This window comes from Patagioenas fasciata, chromosome 20 (genome assembly GCF_037038585.1).
Source record: "Patagioenas fasciata isolate bPatFas1 chromosome 20, bPatFas1.hap1, whole genome shotgun sequence".
Taxonomy (NCBI): Eukaryota; Metazoa; Chordata; class Aves; order Columbiformes; family Columbidae; genus Patagioenas; species Patagioenas fasciata.
Window position 1 is genome coordinate 10,312,912 of NC_092539.1, and position 19,636 is coordinate 10,332,547.

At 43.5% G+C, this 19,636-nt stretch overlaps 1 protein-coding gene across 4 annotated transcripts in view; it reads right to left on the minus strand.

Annotated features, from left to right (window-relative positions):
* Window positions 1-19,636, minus strand: part of TTLL11 (tubulin tyrosine ligase like 11) — a 40,963-nt gene continuing 21,327 nt past the window's right edge. For 3 of the 4 annotated variants that reach the window (XM_071817485.1, XM_065853585.2, XM_065853584.2), the window contains 5 exons: window positions 19,539-19,634; window positions 18,884-19,002; window positions 5,916-6,125; window positions 3,647-3,753; window positions 1-2,270 (listed from right to left, as the gene is read on the minus strand). In XM_071817485.1, the coding sequence (XP_071673586.1) occupies window positions 1,972-2,270; window positions 3,647-3,753; window positions 5,916-6,125; window positions 18,884-19,002; window positions 19,539-19,634 (831 nt within the window). In that variant the 3' untranslated portion in view covers window positions 1-1,971. Of the gene's footprint in view, window positions 2,271-3,646; window positions 3,754-5,915; window positions 6,126-7,771; window positions 9,930-18,883; window positions 19,003-19,538; window positions 19,635-19,636 lie in introns of those variants that run through there. The other variant, XM_071817486.1, reaches the window with a different exon arrangement.

The following is a 19,636-nucleotide window of genomic DNA, read 5'->3' on the forward strand; positions in this document are numbered from 1 at the left end:
TTCTGTGTGCACAGGCCATAAAAATCTGTATTGGATCCAGAGATTATAAAGATCTCCAAAACTGAGATTTCATTGTTCATGTATACAATCGTTAATCTATTCCACCGATATCAGGGTGGCTTATACAATAGTAAAACCTGGGTATTTTAGGCCAAGTACTGGCTGAAAGCTGTAAGGAAAGGTATTTGCAGTTGTAGCATTTCAAATCCTACTCTGCTATACCTCTGTCTTTACAGGACATCAATCACAAGATGAGAGCAACTGTGAGCTATTTTCCAGTAACACGCTGCCAATCGCAAGACTAATGTCAGATGTCACAAAAGGAGAAGTAAGCATTTTTCAACTTGTGAATGTCTTCAAATATATTACAATGGAAGTGCGAAAAAAACGACCCTTTCAGCTTCATTTGTTCTGACAGATGCCAGGCCTTGGAGTTTGGCATTTTATCTTCATACTGCAATAATCTTTATGAAACTTAAACAAGGCTGAGGGCAGTGACATTAGTCTACAATTGTCCTCTTACGTACACGTTTCTCCCGTGTTTCTGATCCACCAGTCACATTTTGACACCGAGCTCAGGTAATTTGCTCCAGTCCAAACGCCCAGATGCTGCCACCCCACAGCTTTGTGATCCTCGACAGTGTGAACAGCGTTAGAACACAAGCGGGCTCATCAACATTAAAGAATAGAACAAAGGAGAGAAATCAAACTCGGATGCAGACATACATTATTGTAATAAAACATGAGACTAAAAACAATGGGACTGAACAGCCCTGAAGTTTCAAGTTATTGATGTCCTCCCAGCCAGTCCCATGTGCTGCTCAGCCCGCCCGCCAACAAGAGCGTGAGTGTGGAAGTCGTGGTTCATGTCTTGAAAAATGAGGCTGCTCTGTACAGCTCCAGTGATAGAGTCCAGCATTCTTGACAAAATACACTGTTAAATAATACAGATCTAATTTGTACAGAGTTATACTGCAGTTCAAGGGGAAAAAAATGAAGAATATGTGCGAAGACGAAAGAAAATCTGCTCTAGATGTTACTGCAGGTCCAAACAGGGTAATCAACATGCAAAAGGCAAAAAATAAGCAAGCCTAGAGCACAACTAGTTTAGCCTCAAGACAGAGACAGGATTGGTTTCCCTGGAACTTAATGAACTCTCGGGCCTTTCCACTGTAAAGCTTTTTGCAGAAGCAGTGCTTAGTACCTGAACACAAAATCACCACTTGATTCACCAAATTAGACTGCATAAAGTAATTTGTTTCTGTGAATAAGTGTGAGCTTATTGGTTCTGTGGAAGCAAAAGGATAAACATCGGTAGTTTTTCTTTAAAAAGTTAACAGTACTTGTCATGGCAAAGATGTACAAAGAAGTAGAATCCAAAATACGGTTTCAGTGTTTTAAGACTGCCTTTAAAAAAGAAGTACATAGACAATGACCAGATCTGTATTGATTCCAACACGTACAGTCCAAGCCACCGAAAGAAGAGGGTCAAAGCCTGAAGTTTGACCACAAGTATAACTCCAGGGTTCAGTTTTGCAAAGTCCACATCTGGTACTTGGGACTGCAGCTCCTTACGTGGTTTCCGTGGTACATCCAGTGCATCCAAAGCAGAGTAATCCTTGGATCTGAGTGTGATGAGTGCGCCCCTCCACCAGTGCTGCCAGTCCCACGGTGCTGGTTATCATCCCGCCGGGTTTTGGTCCTTGTCTTTGCAGGTGCTTTTCCGTCCGCTCGGGATGAACGTGGTTTGTCAGGCGAGCTGTGCTGTGGGTCCAGCAGAGGCAAATGCATAGTCATTGCCAGGGTCATTATTTGAGAACGGGAGCTTGCAGTGGACTTTCTGAAGAGCATAAGTTAAAAAAGCTGAAATAAATAATTGTCACTATCAGAGGAAGGAATTCAGGAACCCGTCTCTCCTCCTGCAGTACATGCATGTACCTCGGGATTGATTCTCAGTTCTGTCCTGGTGAATTAGCACCGTTCATAGCGCTGATTTCTATCATCTGCATATTTACCAGCCGTGGCCATGCGGTTCAGGAGGGGTGAATGTGCAGCTGGTGCCAGGTGAGGTCCGTCAGTCTGACAGGGAACTACTGCACTTCGGCGCTCCACGACCCCGCGGCCACAAACCAGGCGCTTTTCGTCCAGGGCAGCCAGGTGATACTCACAGAAATCGATCAGCGATGCCACTTGCTCGTGGAGCGGGAGGGACTTGTATTTTTTCTGAGCCAGGCAGAAGAACGCTTCGACAAAGGCTTGCAAACACATCCCTGCAAGGGAAAGGTAGACCCGGTAACTCTGCAAGAGTCGCTTTGTTTCAGCTGCATGAAAAACAAACAGTTGAAGTACATACAAGGGGAAAGTGGTGCAGTGCCAAAAAACGTCGCTGCTACAATAAAACTCTCTGCTCTGCCCCCTGATGAACAAAAGCCCCCCGCAGCACCACATGCTGCACAACAGACTCTTCAGGTGTTGTTTGAGCACATCTTACTAATAACACATTGCCACAGCCAGTGGAAAGAGGGGCTGCATATTAACGCTAATTATTGTATTTAAAACCTTCAAGTAATACCTACTTTAATTTTTAATTAAGAAGCCAGACCACAATGGTTTTGCAGAACGCCATCACCAAGGAACAGTTAGAGCTGCTTTGTGCTTTAACTGGCTCTCCCAGTTTGAACATACACTTAAGAAGATTATTTCAGGATGAGATATTGAAAGGTTTGGGGTTTTTAACTTAATGTGGGCTTATTGATGCTGCAGGAAAGGCACCTTTTCAAAATATTACAATTACATTCTGAAGTATAATTTCTCTCCACTAAGACTGCAGCTGGGTCGCTTACAATCTTGGCTGCAGAACAGCTTGCAAAGGAATTGTTGAGTTATCTGAAAGCAGCAGCTGCCAGCTCAGTAAATTATTTGATCAGTCACGGTGAGCTGTAGGCAGGGAAAGCACCTCTGGTCGCGTTCGCGTTCTCCCCACAAGTGACACTCATCTGAAGCATTTAATGAAAAAAGTTAGAAGCTGTTGTTTTACACCACTTACAGCTGGGAGCGGCCAAGCACCGAGCCAGCAGAAATGGTCGAGTATTTTGTGGTTTAACACCTGAAAAACATCTGGTTCACTGAGACTCTCAACAAATCTCTTAATTTCTGAAAGCCTGAAGATTTGCTTGCATTTCTATTATTTTTGCTAGCGCAATTCTATCAGGCAAGCACATAAATGACTTACAACAACACTGAAATGCTAAATGCAAATACTTAAATTTTACATAACTGTGAAATTAAGGTGACCCTAACCTACCTAAAGTAGCACAGGAGTTCATGCATAATGAACCATTTCATCTCCTCTGCACTGTACCCTGATCTTCTCCCTCCTAATCTTAGCTCTGGATTTATTCTATCCATTGGTGGTGATGCTCAGCTTCTTATACAAAAATAGCTTGTAAAGGAATTTCTGGGAAGATTCCAGCTCGCAGCTCTGAGACCAGCACGCTAGTTTGTACCAGCAGCGTCGACGTGGATTTCTTTATCCCCCACTGATTTGAATGGAACCTTGACAATCCTCCTTGATGGCCACAAGGAACAGTGGTATCAAACCTCCCAGAATACTGCAGCTTAGTCTTCAAATACAGAATAGTGTTACCTGATTCTTTGTGGTCGATTCCCATGCTGTTCCACCTTCTTGTGATATCAATATATAAGATATCGACAGAAGCCATCGAAAAATTGCTGTTACTCAGTTTGCAGTTTCTGTTAAAAACAGACAAAATAAAGAAGAAATTCTGGTTATGTCCAGACTTCCAAGTTAGGAAAAATTCTGCGAGGACAACTGAGAGAACACTGGAAGGTTTACCCATGCCAGATGTACATACCCGCCGTAACATGCTTAGTCTGATAAAACACACCCAGCAGATACCAAACCAACCAGTGGTCACTGAGTGTCGGTATCTGAAATGGTAGCGGCCGTTCTGGGCAGGAGTGGCACCTCAGTCCAGTTTGCACGTGCAATCTGGTGTCCATGTAGAGATGGACAAAAAGGCAGAGAGAGCCACAAAAAGGCAGCAAGCCAGGTTACAGATTCACTGGTTTATCTTGGCTTTGCAACACATAAGCAAAAAAACACAAACCATAACCCCTGAGTATTTCAATTAAAATATGACTTGACTGTTAGCCACAGCTTTCTCCAAGGCTATTGCTCGTACTCTGCAGCTGTAAGAGAATGGAATTAATTGGTACATTGCAAATCCAGCACAAATCTGCACAGACTATCTACACGAGGCAGAGTTTACACAGAGAAATACTCTTTTATTTACTGACTGATCCTGTTTGGAAAGGGTTGGAGGAAAGCGTTCAGGCACAGAATTACTCCGTCATGTCAGAACGCTGGTTTAACCTGTGAGTTACCGAGCAGCATCTCTGGCTGCATGCAGGGCGCTCGGTGATAAGCACATGGAAGAGATGTGACACTCGGGTGGCCTGTGCCTGCAGCGTGGCGCTGATCGGGACATGAGAATCAGCCAGCTGTCCAGGGTCTCCAGATGTCTGGCAGCCTGGCTGGAACTCCTGCACGTGCCAAAGAGCTGGCCAGGCATTCCAGCCAGGAAAAGAGAAAAAAGACCCCAAACTCCTAAATAACTGAAAAGAATTGTACTCTTTAGGAGCCTAAGCAGAGCTCCCTTAAAGCTGAGAGTTAAAGTCTGGCCTTGGGCAGCATCCAGGCAAGGAGCAGAGCCACATCTGGCATTTCTCTTTTAGATAGTTTTTTAGAATAAGGAAATTATTGAAGGGGAACAGATTTTGACTTGCTAAAATTCGAGCAGGTAGTCTCTGCGACCACTTGCCCACACGCACACACTTGTGCACCATTTTATTCTTGCAGTGATACAGCACGTATCTCAGAAACACCACCTTTCTGAAGCCAGCAGTAATGACGGCATCTCGGAAAAGGGCCATACAGTTGATATAGATCCTCTGGGGGGAAAAAAATGCCAATATTAAAAAGTTTAATTTAACATGCATTAGGAAACTGCAAACGCTATTTCACTGAGATATGGCAATTTATTTTAAGAGCCTTAAAATAAAATCTTGGCATTTATTCCGTGCTCCTCTGACAAATGCCAAATTAAGGCTGGACTTCACAATAGAAAACACAGAGCTGGAAACAGTCCTGTACTGGTCTGTGGATGGAGCAGATGCCTTCAGTCATTTTCTATATATTGTAATTTGTATAAATCAATTTGTTTATATCCATTCCTGAATGCTAAATGCATCTGCATAGAAACAGGGTCTGTATTTTAAGAGTACATCTGCTGCCGCCGCTTATTTCTTTTGTCATTGTCAATAAAAGACAGAAAATGAGACATTTGTATCATGACTAGAACAGATATATCCATAAAAAACAATGAAAAAAGAAAACCCTTGCAAGTAAAAGTGTGTGAGAAAAACTAAATTGAGTTCCTTGCCATCGCAAGCTGCAATTTCGCAATGCAAATCCGCGGTGTGCAATGCAGCAGCAGCCGGCTCTTGGAAACCCTCTCCTGCAGACGCTGCGGCCACGCAGCCACGGCCACTGACCCAGTTCCGCCTGTCACTGCTGCACAGCAGCATTTCCGTGCTTTACTAGGAACATGACATGGTGACTAAGCCTGCGAACGGCATCTCCTGAAGTATCACTGAGCTGCTGTAGAATGAAGACCCGGGTTCCTACTAGACACAGTTTCAGAGGTCACGTATTTTGGGAACTTGGAATGATAATATATATATTTTCTAAAAATATATGGTTCTTTAGAAGGCATTACTGAACCTACAAGCTAAAAGTGTACCAGTTAGGGACTGCCTTTGTTCAACAAAACTTCAGACAAGCACACGGACAGTTATTAAGCAATTCCTAAAGAAACCTTCACCTTACTGACCTTATAAACGTCCGGAAACCTGTTGGCCCCAACTTCGTTGTCCCCTTGACCCCAAGAAATCGGATGAAGAGCGCGGCCACTCTGTCCAGCAGCCGCAGGTAGCTGAACTGCTTGGCGTACTTGGGGAAGACCTGCTTGAGGCACAGGGAGGGCAGAGCGGCCGGGCCGGCGGGCAGCGGCTCCTCCGGCCCCCGCTCCGGGGCCTGGCACCTGCAGCACGTGAAACAATCGTAGCTCATGTTAGCCTTGTTCTTCAAAGAGTCAATGTTCTGTCTTTCTGAGCTTTTGCATTTAAAAATAAATCCTAAAACATTATTTTATGCGATCTTTACAATAATGAAGAAATACTAAGGTTCCCTAAGGCAGAAATCATGTTATGGCGAGTCAAAAGGATAACGAGCAGATCATTTCCTGATGCGTCATAAAACTGTTTTTCCCAACGTAGGCTCCTTGTGATGCTATAGAATATCCATATTCCTTTCCAAAGGAACCTCACAAGATGTAACAGGCGAACTTCGTCACCACAGACAAGGAACCACCAGGTAAGACCAATGTGCAGCTACTGACAGCACCAAACAAATGAGTTCCATGGAATTTCATGGAACATTTAATGTTTCGAGATCACAATAATCTAAGACTAACCTTATGTTTCAGTAATGATTAGAAGCCTTTACCTTCCCTGCTACATAAGGTACAAAAAGTAGTGAGATATCATTTGCAAAGCAGAAATTCTAACAATACATTCAGAAGCAATAGGGTTCGCAGAAATGCAGACTGACACTATTCAGGAGACAATAGCCGGGCAATTCCATTATTTTTCCTTCAAATCCTCTGTGCATGCTGTCAAAATACATCATTTCATCTTCATTGTTGTTGCCAAATTCCCTAAATAAAGCTGATGGAGATAATGGTGTTCTGAAATAAATGTTACGTGTTTGTTCAGCATGACATATATTTACTTTTTTTTCTGTGTTCGGCACATCTAGGTGAAAGTAAAGATTGCTATTCTCCTAAGTTCAGAAAGTTTGACAGGATTGGGATCCAGAGCCACTAATTACAGCCCCGTGGCTGGAGAGTTTCCATCTGTCCATCCATCCATCCATCGCTCCATGGTGCCGGGACAGGCTGGGTGTGTGGAACACCAGCTCAGCACCGCCGTCCGTGCAGACCCACTGCGGTCCCTGCGACTCCTCAGCAGCTGCAGCACTTCCAGAGATACATCTTTCAGCCTTTCATCTTCCGACCCCCATCCTCAAGAGGGATGTAAATCGACGCAGGACGTGCCCATTCTGCACGCTCACCTTAACGTCAGGCGGCCACACTGCCTGTGTCCAGAGGAAAATTCTCCACTGCTACCACAGCCATTCATCAATAAAAGGTTATTTCCTGTAGATCTGTTCAACACACTTGTATGCACCCAATCTGTGTCGTCTCAACACGACTAATTAGGAAAAACTGCCTAGCTAGGTATATTGCAGTCAGACTCGGTATCTACCAACACAAAATTTTACTGTGATCTGCACATTCTTGCAAGGAAACCATGCACAACATATTTTTTGCCCTAGCGCTACATAAATTACACTCGCTGCAATGCACCATTACATTTTCGTCTGCGTTTCGCTGCCATCTGCCATCGGCACACCATAAGGGTGAGCCCGTGACAGAACTCCCCAAGGGCTGTGCAAGCAAAGATCGGTACGAGCACTGGCGCACAGCTACACAAAGCACAAATACAGCTCAAAATCCAGCAGCAAGGAAGATAAAAGGGGGGTTTTCACCTCCATTTCTACCATTAACTCATGAGCCAACTGGAAAATACAGAAGCACACATATTCACTGTGTCTTTCGGGGCTCACCTTGGGAGTCGGGGGGTAACACGGTTCTTGTGCTTGGCCCTGGTCACCTTGCAAAATGTCTGAGGCCAAGTGCTGCAGGGGAATTGTAGGGCTGGGGTCAGAAACTCCGAAATGCTGAAACAAACCTCCAGAAACCTGCGCACGTTTCCTCCATCAGCTCCTTCCTCCCGGGATTCCCACCAAGCAAGGGGAGGAGGACAGAGCTGAGCCCGCTCTTTAAAGCTGCTCCTCTGATGCATTGTTTGGCTGGCACAGCTGAGTCAGGCTGAATGAATGGAAGGTCAAATATAAGGTAATGCTTCTGTTGCCATACAGAATAAAAGCAAAGCTTCATTTACATACTAATGTCTGACCTCAATACATTAATTCCTCTAATTCTGCAGCTCGTGGCAGATCTCTCTTTAGAAATGATCAACTGTGGAGAAAATATTAACTGCATCTTTAAAAAAGAATTTCAATTTTCATAAAGCTTATGGAAATGGAATCTGAGACTACTTATCTTTTATACATGATTACTAATTTATTAATGTTTCCTCCATCTATGTTTTATCCCTTTCATTCTGACCAGTCTTAATCTTTATGCAAATACAAGTTGTTAAGGGACAAACAAATTTGCAACTTCTAATTAAAGGCTTCAAAATTCACAACATTTTGTATACTTGTATAAAAAATTTAGCTGTCAAGTTCAGAATAAAACTGGGTAAGAACCGCAATATTTCTAAGAATGCTCGCTTGATATATTTAACATTTAGGGCATTGCTAGAAGTAAAAATTAAGCAATTTTAGTATCAGCTGACAACTGCTTACCTAATAAAAGAAAATATTATGTTCTGGATTCTGAAGCTATAATTATTCCCTCAGCTGAGCCTCTATTCTCAAAGCAAGGACTATGTTAACATAGTTAAGAGCAGAGAGTATTTTGCATGACAAATCTATCCACCCATTTATCACCCCAGGATGTGGATCTCCCAAGAACCAGATCTGTGTCTCTTACTGGAGCGCGTAGGTCTGAATGCGTTTGTGTGCTCGTTCACTGCGGTAAATCCTCTAGGAACACTGAGTCAAGGCCAGAACAGCGTCTTGGTGTTATCAACCATTCATGAATTTTCTTTTATGAGCTAATCCCATTGCTTTTATTAAGTTTGACTGCACGTTGTGTGAATAATCAGCAGCTTTGGTTTTGTACCGGCCACTTGCGAGTTTCATTTGAAGAAACGGAATATTCATCTGCTCTTCACCCTCTGGCAAAATGAAATCAATAGCACTAGCATTGCCTCTTTCAAAATAATAATAAAGTTGCACAAAGATAAAAGAATTTAAAGAATGTTAAACCCCACAGACTAAGGGATTTTTGAAGTTATGTTAGAAACATTGCTGCTCTTACATATAGTTTATTCAACACTTGGAGGATGCTTGGAGGCAGGCAGAGCAACCGCAGTAGAGTCCACATTTCAAAGAGCAGAATCAGTCACGTTAAAATCAGGATTGCTGATCACCACGCTGTTGGCTGACAACTGACTTCACATCATACAAAACACATCTGGAGAGGGCAGCAGCATCCTGTCTCCTGGCAGCAGAAGGTGCTGAGAGCAGTTACAACTCCCATCGCTCTCCAAGGAACAAGAATCCACATCTCAGCTGCAGAAACAAAGCAGTAAAACCGCCTCACCAGATTTTGACCTCACTGTGAGCATGACCAAGTCTAACTCTGCCTGCATCTTCATGGAGGGCCGACACTGTCTTGGTCTGGAAGGATGGGCGAAGTGGAGCCCACTGAGGTGGTTTCTGAGGGCTGGCAAACACAGGTATGAATTCGAAGTGCACCCCACAGCCTTGCCATTTGCCTAACAAAACCAAAATAGTGTATCAGGTTCTTGGAAAGGTTGAACGGAGCCCCCGCGCCTGTCACCAACCATGGCAGCAGCTCTTACGCAGCATCTGCGGGCGCAGACTCTCCAGCTCCTGTCCCACCAGCGCTGTTAATATTCGTTTACCACCTATCACACTCCAGGCTCCACAGACATCAGTCTGGTTTGCTGCCTCTTCAGATTGGGCAGATTTACTCTAAAACCACTTCTCGTTAAAGATCACAGAATCCCAGAATGTCAGGGGTTGAAGGGCCCTGGAAAGCTCATCCAGTGCAATCCCCCATGGAGCAGGAACACCCAGCTGAGGTTCCACAGGAAGGTGTCCAGGCGGGTTTGAATGTCTGCAGAGAAGGAGACTCCACAACCTCCCTGGGCAGCCTGGGCCAGGCTCTGACACCCTCACCCCGAACAAGTTTCTTCTCAAATTTAAGTGGAACCTCCTGTGTTCCAGTTTGTACCCATTGCCCCTTGTCCTATCGCTGGTTGTCACCGAGAAGAGCCTGGCTCCATCCTCCTGACACTCCCCCTTTAGATATCTGTAAACATGAATGAGTCCCCCCTCAGTCTCCTCTTCTCCAGCTCCAGAGCCCCAGCTCCCTCAGCCTTTCCTCACACGGGAGATGCTCCACTCCCTTCAGCATCTTTGTTACCCTGCTCTGGACTCTCTCCAGCAGTTCCCTGTCCTTCTGGAGCTGAGGGGCCACAACTGGACACAATAGCTTTTGAAAGAAAACAAGACTCTGCAAGTTTGCCTCCTTAACACTTTTTAAAAGAGTGTTTCCAAGATGTAGAAACTTAGTGTGGATCTGACTTGCCCCACACCAAGGACATGAAGTGATGGATGAGAATATCACTGGTGTTTTCCTCTCACATGCAGAGCCCCCACATCAAACTCAAAACCTCAGGCAAGCGAAGGTGCTGTCCTCTGCCTTTTGTCTCGGAAGAAATGCAGTTTGTACTGGGAAACACATCCGACAGCCACACGAGCCATGGTAAACTCACTGCAATTATCAAGAGGTGCCACTGAAGGGTGAGCAGGTCCCTTTCCTGTGGGCCTCACTCTTTCTCTGGAGTTTCCTTTGTTTCTTTAGAAAAGTGTACCCTAAAATAGTAATACAGGATATTGCAAATGCAAACCTGTTGTAAAGCCTGATAATAGACTGAAATCAACATTAAATTAGACCAAGTGTCTTATGGTCGGAAAAAAAAGAAAAATCTAAATCCCACGGTATTTCTTCCCATGTGGAAATTATTCTTAGAAAGCAGTCACGATTATGCTGGGATAGAAAAGGAGCTTTACCCTCTCATCCAGCGGAGCAGAAGCAGCGGTGCAATTGCGTTCATCAGCAGTAATCCTCCTATTCAGGCAGGTGAACGCTACGCACAGAGAGGAACGCGGCTGCTGCTCGCTCACTCGCTTGTGCTGCCGCTGTGCAGCAACTGGGTGCTAGGCAGTTTTACTGCTTTCTCATCTTTGCCGAGACCGGAGACCAATTATTACTTAAAAATAAGCCAATCACCACTCCTGCTAAAAGATGACTAGCAGCAGAAGTTAAATTATAGAGAACAGCACTGCCCCCAATACATTAATTTCTGTCACTCTGTCACAGTAAAAATTTACAGCAGATATAATCTCTTTGAAGGGGGATCAAGTCATAGAAAATACGAGCCTGGTTTTAAATAGAATTTTAATTTTAATGAAAGCTTCAGGGAACGATGTTTATGCTGCTTATCTTTCATACCTGGTGATTAAGTTAATTTATACTTAATGGAAGAGGATATTTCTAATCCCCAGAGAGGCTCAACATCTGTCTGTGACTGTGTTTTTGGAAGCCTTAAGCTGTGTGTGATTGATGTAATGAAACCGGGATCCTGCAGAACTGACACCTGAAGGATATCTGGAGAGGGAATATGTTATTCTTCTGCTCAGTGCCTGTGCTTCAGTCAAACCAAAATCCCAAGCACTTCATTCTGCTGTCCCTTGAAAACCTGCTCTGCACTCCCTCACCATTATGATGCGATACAAACCGGGGAATAAGCAAACAGTTCTCAGATATGGTTCTGATCTAATATTCATATTCATTATGAGCAGTATCTGAGAACATGGAGCTTTCCGATGGCCTGAAGCTGGTGAGAATAATAAAGCTCCTGAAAAAAAACTAATCAGATAATCTCCATCTTTCCTTCACTGGTGTTTTCTTCGGAAGGAAAAAGGCCCTGCCTCCCATTTTGAGATCCCACCTCACAGGTTATTTAGGTAAAGACAAACCTAGCCATTCGTTATTGTATTTTACAGGATGAAGGAGAATTAAGATCTCAGCAACCCCAGTTGAAAAAAAAATTAATAACCGCATGTGAAAATCAGCAAAATTAAACATGCAATGAAAAGCTGGATCCTTTCTGTCTCCACACACGAGTCAGCGGAACCTGCCGGCTGGCAGCCGAAGGAAAGCGCTCCCAGGCACTTCAGTCCAGCCTAACAGAAGAACTGAGTGTATTTTGCTCAAACTAACACTGCCAAGCTCGGGCTTTCCCGTTACAGCACAGCAAGTTAATGGTTTGCGTCAAATGAAAATACATACGTGAATTGTCTTATTTCTTAGAACACGATGGGGTAATTAGATCACTGAATCTGCTCTACGATTCACAGCTGCACCAGGACTGACGAGTATTTGCTATGAGTTCTCCCATTCTTAACCACGATATCTAAATTCATTGCAAATAATTCTTAGAAGGCACTTGCATTTAAGAACTTTCCTCTGGCATTCAGGGATATAATCTATGTGTATGCATTCATTTATTCCATTTCACCGTTACCCTAATAAATCACCGTTACCTTCGTGCGCCCCTGGCTGACCGATGTGTTAGAACATCTTCTAGGTTGCATGAAATCTTATTTTTTTAAATCAATTTGTTCGTGGGCTGTGCGATTCCTGAGAGAACAGAGAGTGCGTTCTGCAGCTCGCAGTCACCTGAATAATTCAGCAAGATGTAACTGGAAACCACGACCAAGTCTTCAAGGCTCACCCCACACACTTCATGCAATCAAAACTGTCACAGTCGGTCTTAATTTTAGGTCCACGTAACACACAGATTGTAAAGATAACAACGAGACCCGTAAGAAATAAGACATTTTTATACTGTATACAAATATACACATAGACATACTGTATATACAGACATAGACACACACTACAATTTATCTTTAGAGTAAATACTTGCACACTTATTTTATAAAAACCATCTGGTGGAAAGCCATTTAGTATCATAAAGACTACAGAAAATGAGAAGTTACTGGAGTTTACATTAGAGGCCAACTGGAAAAATCAATTTAAAAGCAGAGTTGCTTCCGTACAGCACAGACACACACTGGAGAAAGTAAAAAGGAGAGAATGTCGTATTAAATAAACATATATCCTTAATTTCAGACACGGCAATTAAGCTAACACTCTGAAAATCAAATTTAATTCGAGAAGTATTTAACTGCAGGTTAATAATGAATATTGCGCCATGTAGAAAAGCCATCGCAAAGCCCCATAGGGAAGAGCGCAGCAGCACACTGTTCTGCAGCAAACCAAGGTACCGCCCGAAAACTACATTATGTTAGCAAGCTACAGGGTGAGGGGAGGCGAAGATGATTTTGCTGATAGCAGAAACTCAGCTGGAAAGATTAGCATAGCGAGGTGTCAGGGAAATACCAATCTGCACTCAAGCCCAACCGCTAATGAACTTCCCTGCCTGAACACGCGGATTGACCGAACGCACCCGGCCGGCCAAGGGAAGCGGCTGCTGCCTCCGTCCGCATGGGGAGAGAAAACCAGCGCTTGTAACTCCAAACAACAGCCTTCTTGTACTGAAAGCTGAAGAGGAATTATAGCAAAACCAAAGAAAGCAGATCTCTTAAAAATGTACTTTAAAAAATTAAGCACTTCCTCTAACAAAGGAAACAACTGCTCGTTTTCCTCCTTCTCTTTGCACTAGGCAGCTGTGACCAGTGTAGTCTAGCAGGGGAGGAGAGGAGATGGCATTTGTACAATGTGTACAGGGACAGAGAATAAACTCACTTTCCCTATATAAGGAACAAATTAGATTTCAGTTAAATCAATTTGATAAGCAGAAAGTTCCGTCCTTACGCAGAGGCGGCTGCGGAGCCTGCGTTCCGGCTGGACACCTCACACCATCGCTTGTGTCATTTCCAGCAGGGCCTGTCCCAATCAACAGCACAACGGTCAAAAGCTCTTCAGGATCAAGCAGATAAATAATTGGAAAAGCAAGCACAGAGGGCAAAGATCAAGGCGCATATAACATTTGCTTCACAAAACCGAACAGAGTTGTTGAGGCCGGTTCTTCTTGAGCAGGATGAGGAATAGCAGTAGAAATAAATACTCCCCAAGTACAGAAGAACAAAGTTAACGTTTCACTAATCCGGACTGAAGTAACATTGACAAACATCACATTTAAAAGTCTCCCTCGCATGTCTAACTCATCAAAAGCCGCACGGGCTAATGTAACGGACAGGAATTGATACTGAGGTTGGCAGATTGCCTGATAAAGGAATAAACCAAAAACCCCTGTAGGAAAGAGAAAGGGCCTAATTCAATGTGCTTTGGCAGAATGATCCTGAATATGAATGTTGGGTCGTTTTGACTGATGGAGAAAAAAATTGTGTCAGCCTCCAAAATGAACCAGAGTAGAAAGATCAATCTCAAGAAAGCCACACATGTAAGTTTATACACTCTCGGGCAGAAATAAGGCTTGGAATGAAGAGGTGGCGCTTGAGCGGCATTTGAATAGCTGAAAACCTGACCAGACTTCCAAGTGATTGCAAAGGGATGCGTGAATCAACCTAAAGCTCTGGCAGTCGGCTCGTAAAATCCATTAGCAAATGGAAACCAACACACCGATACTGCCGTCGGCAGGTTTAGTACTTGCTTATTTTGGTAAGCACTAAACCCACCCCACGTAGTGCACGAGACACCGAGAACCCTGCGCGATGAACCCCTGCGGAACACGACACGGCCACTCAGTACAAGGAGACTGAAGAACAGCCATTATTTTCTGATCAGTGATGGCTGCAACACCACTGTTCTCCCATTCAGTCGCTCCATATATTTATACGCTGAGTTTCTGACCCTCTTACACCTCCCCATCGCACAATCATAACCTTAGAACATGTATAGTGAGATAAACACAGGAACCAATAGTCAGAATGACTTCATCATCATCAAAATCTAGGCTAACTGTACTCTCGGGACATTTTTTCACAGTACGTTTCCGTATTTCCATTAAACATGACACAAACACCAGGGGGAGTCATAAAACTGAATAAAAAATGGCTGGAAAAATAAATGGAATAAAGCCACACAGGTGATTTCCAACTTTCTTTTGCCTTCTATAAGGAAGCGCAAAGTTGCTCCTCCATATCAACAAATGGAGAAGAGCATTAGGATCTGGAAAACGTCCTTGAGACGCCCAAGAGAGCAGGGGTGCTGCCAGGACAGCGCGGGGCAGGGGACAGGGCTGGGTCCCCCATGAAGAGGCTGCTGCGTCGTGCTCGGGCACCTTTAAGGCAGAAAGTACAGGAGCAGAAAACAGGAATTACCTTCTGGATGTCCATTAATGCAAATCACATATTCTTCTCCTAGAGACTATTAATTTTGTCTTATATCAGAGAAAGTAATAAAGTGAGAAAGATATGCAATCCACACAGTGGAAAAAATCAACCATCTTATTCTGTGCGAGAAAAGAGTAATTTCTTTTGTGTACTAAGTTCTACAAAACCTCCATTAGAATTTCTTCCTAACTACATAACACTTGGTGGAAAAAAAAGCCAAACTGAGGAACATGACTATTTCCCGGGTGCTCTCCGGGCAGTGACATTAACCAATGTCTGCAAAATCTGCCACCACGTTGAGCTCCTCCTGCTCAGAAAATTAGTTAATCACATTTGACATTTGCTAGAGCCACGGCATTCAGAGAGAGAATCACACCTGACATATTTGATAAAGAAAAAATATATATATCAGAACGTCACAAATAAATTTCACGTCTCAATTCAAATAGAAAAGCACTGAAGTGGTTTGTACAGAGAAGAGCACTCAAGAGAAGATAAACTAGCAATGAAACAGCAATACCATAATAGGTAATAAACCAAACCCACTCATTTTTGTGGGCACAATGAATTGATTGTTTTTATAACAGCCATAGATTAAATTGCATTTCATTTCCAAAGTGTTTCAATTCTTTCTTCTGTCAATGGCTATTTCGGTGCTGAATAAAGTCATTATATTCCTTAGAGGGCTGCACCACCTTCATGTCTAGCAAGTAAAAAGCAGATTTTATTCCATAAACAACTTGTATTTCTAATGACAAACGTGTCATAATGCTATGCTTTCTTTGCCAAAAGAATAAAATGGTTATTTTCTGTCTTGAAATATGTAAGAAACTCAGCATGTAAAGCCAGGAGATCATACCGGAACACAGAATAAACAGCAACAAAAATACAAAGAAGTCTCTTATCTCTGGATTAATTAGCATTAATAAACTAGGGCACAAATATTTTTGACAGGACAGGAAAGCAGGTCATTAGCACTGATGAGACGATACGAATTATCTTCCTAAGACATTTAAACAGACCCCCTCCAAACAGCTTGCAGTGATACCACCAGTCAAACATTGACATCTACACCCAGGGGACAAGATACAATATTTGCATACAAGAATCCCAGAATGTCAGGGGTTGGAAGGGACCTGCAAAGCTCATCCAGTGCAATCCCCCCGGAGCAGGAACAGCCAGATGAGGTATGGGAGGCCTCCCAGCCTTCATGAACTCTAGAGTGCTGCCTCACTGATGCAAGCCCAGCTACAACCCCATCCCCCTTGGAGTCCAGTTTAAAGCTCTCCAAGTGAGCCCTGCTAATCCCTGTCCCAGCATCCTTTTGCCCCTGCGAGATAAACCTTTCCCACGTATCACTGTTTGGACCGGTGTCTTGTAAAACCAGCCGTTATCAAAGAACCCAAAGCCCTGCCTGTAGCCCCAGTCCTGGAGCCAGTTGTTTACAGACTGAATTTTGCTATTCCCTCCCATATCATCACCCAAAACTGGGAGGAGGGAAGAGCGAGGGAAGACTGAGACTCCTTTTCGCTCCTCATATCTAATACAATTTTTAAAATAACCAATTGCTAATAATTAACCAACCGCTGAAACGAAGACAATTTTGCTACTATACAGATTCAGAATTAGGCACAAAAAAGCAGAAGTTTGTGAAGCCTTTTAAAATTGATTTTCTGTTGGAGTCACAATATAAACAATGATTTGCATCAGTGATTATCTTAATTAAACTGCTGTTTACATAAGTAACGCTGATTTACTTTAAATGTTGTTTGGTGTCATTAGACCATTCATTTCAGGGTGCGGATTCCATCTAACTGAAGCCTCCTGCCATCAGCGGGCTGGGAACTCACCTCTGCTGCAAGAGCAGCACATTTACTGCTACACGAGCTTTATACCAGTTTCTTTGTCGAAACATGACAGAACACACCCTTGCCCCTTACCTTCTACCACTACATGCTGAGGATTTAACTCTAAATTGGGACAGCCAGGCCTTCTGACCATGTTGCCTACTGGAGACTGGGATAAAAATGAACGCGGTAAAAGATGCTTCCAGTCCTCCAAAGGGACACGTGTGCCACCCTGCTCTGCGTGACACTGTTCAGTAAAAAACCTGACGTTTCCACACCTCGTTTTACACCAGATTTCTGACTCAAGGCCGAAAACTCTCTCCTGATGCCACAGCGAGCAGCTGGTTAACCTGGTACTGAAGGTCTTCACCAGATCACAAATTCAAGTCAAAAGAGCTCCCACTGCTGGAAAAACCACCACGATGTTCTGAAATGAGCAGTGACAGATGTTCAGAGCAGAAATCAAGCTAACTGGCCATCTCTGCCCCCTGAATTCGCTCTGCAGTAACGCTAGAAGAAAGTGAGCTTTGTTTGGTAATGCGTAACAGATTGACAGAGGAGTTTAAAATTCCGTCTTTCCAAGAAAGCAGCTCAGCCACAAATGGTTGTGTTTGTTCCAGGATGTCATGGGCCTGGACGATCGCCAGCCTTCAAATCATGAGAACAGCGCTGCCACGCAAACGCAACCACAGTCAGTACCTTCCATCTTGTTTTACTTCATGTTTTCATGTCTTAATTACGAGTGAAACTTGAATTCTTAATTAAGCGTGTCTAAGGAAAAGAGGACTAGGCCAGGAAACAAAGGCAGGGCAAAAAGGTTCTGCATTTCAGCTCCTGCAAAATTTCCTTAGGAAAAATAAAAAGTTAAAAGATAAATAAAATACCAGAAACTCCCTTTCAGCTGAGCGGCTGGGCCCTTGTCACACGAGTTCCCACACAAAACCTTATCAGAATATTGCCCTTTGCGGCAAGAAACAGGATTGACTTGTAGTGAAGGCACACAGATATTCATCAACAAAATGCTCTGTTAACCAGATTATCCCGAAAAAGGCTGCATCACTGATGAATTCTTGCTGTGAAGAGCCAATGGGTTATCTCATCACCAACTAATCCTGTTATAAATTGTTTAGTACTCAAAATGTATCAGAGAAGAATCCTCAGTCGAACAAGCATTCCACACGTACCGGCGTTCTCCGTGAATTTATTTCTAATTATCATTTGCCTTTTTTTCCATTTCTAGTATGTAGTTAATGAATGCCTGACATAACTTCGGCATTAAAAAAAGGCACGATTAGTTCCATAATTACAGGTTAACAAATGCTCTTTCCTCAGCTCCACGCGCCGAGGCCGTCTCGAGGGCGCGGGTTAAGTGCGGGCAGCACACGGCACAGATGGCGCTGCCACAGCGACCACAGCAACCCCTGTGCCTGGCGCTGCCTCTGGAAGAACGGTTTGATCTTACAATAATATTACAGTAATACAGAACTTGCAAATGTTAACTGGACACAATATTCCAGGTGTGGTCTCCCCAGGGCAGAGCAGAGGGGCAGGAGAACCTCTCTGACCTACTGACCACCCCCTTCTAATCCAGCCCAGGTACCATTGGCTTCCTGGCCACAAGGGCCCAGTGCTGGCTCATGGTCACCCTGCTGTCCCCAGGACCCCCAGGTCCCTTTCCCCTACAATTGGGAACTCATCATCATGGACAGACTTCCATAATTGGAAAAAAATTATTTCACTTTTATAATAATTTGCAAAAACCGAAGACGGTCTCCGCACTTACTGCACATCTCTTCTCTTCTTTTTGTGAGGGTCCACCAGCCGCAGCGTGTCCCTGATCACAGCGACCTTCACCTCTTCATCAACAGCGCTTGGGACGTTTTCAAACACTCCAGGAGAAAGCTTTAAATCACAAAGGGATACAACGATTCAGGATAGAACTGAGGATTATTTATTCCACAACTGCTCAGACTTCGTGCATGTCGTATGTGTTTTAAATACACGATGATAAATGACAAAATACGTAAAGAATACACAAATACCTTCACATTTTCAGTATCATATTACAACGTCTTTTGGCAAGTTTCTCTAGTAAACTGAGATATTTAAAAAAAGGTCGTTGCCAATGTTACTACTTATATTACGTATACAAAATGAAAAAAATTATTAGCAATCCCCTAAACACAATTAAGTCAACTGCAGGGGATGATGAATAAACAAATGTATTTATGACAAAGATGATGCAGAGCTTTCACCATTCCAATAAGTCATATTTCCAGTGTATAAGATTAGCAATGATTTCAAAGCAGAAAATAACACAGAACCTTGGAGGTTTTGTGTTAGCAGACAGCTTCAATCTTTCAAACACAGAAAAGAGCCCGGAAAACCAAACCCGAACAGTTCCACTCCAACATGACCATCATGTCGGGAGGTCTTACCTCTTGCTCGTGCTCTATTCTCATGCTGGGGTTTGCATTTACTTCTAGTAACATGGGCTTCAAGTTTTTCATCAGGAGAATGTCAAACCCTAAAATCT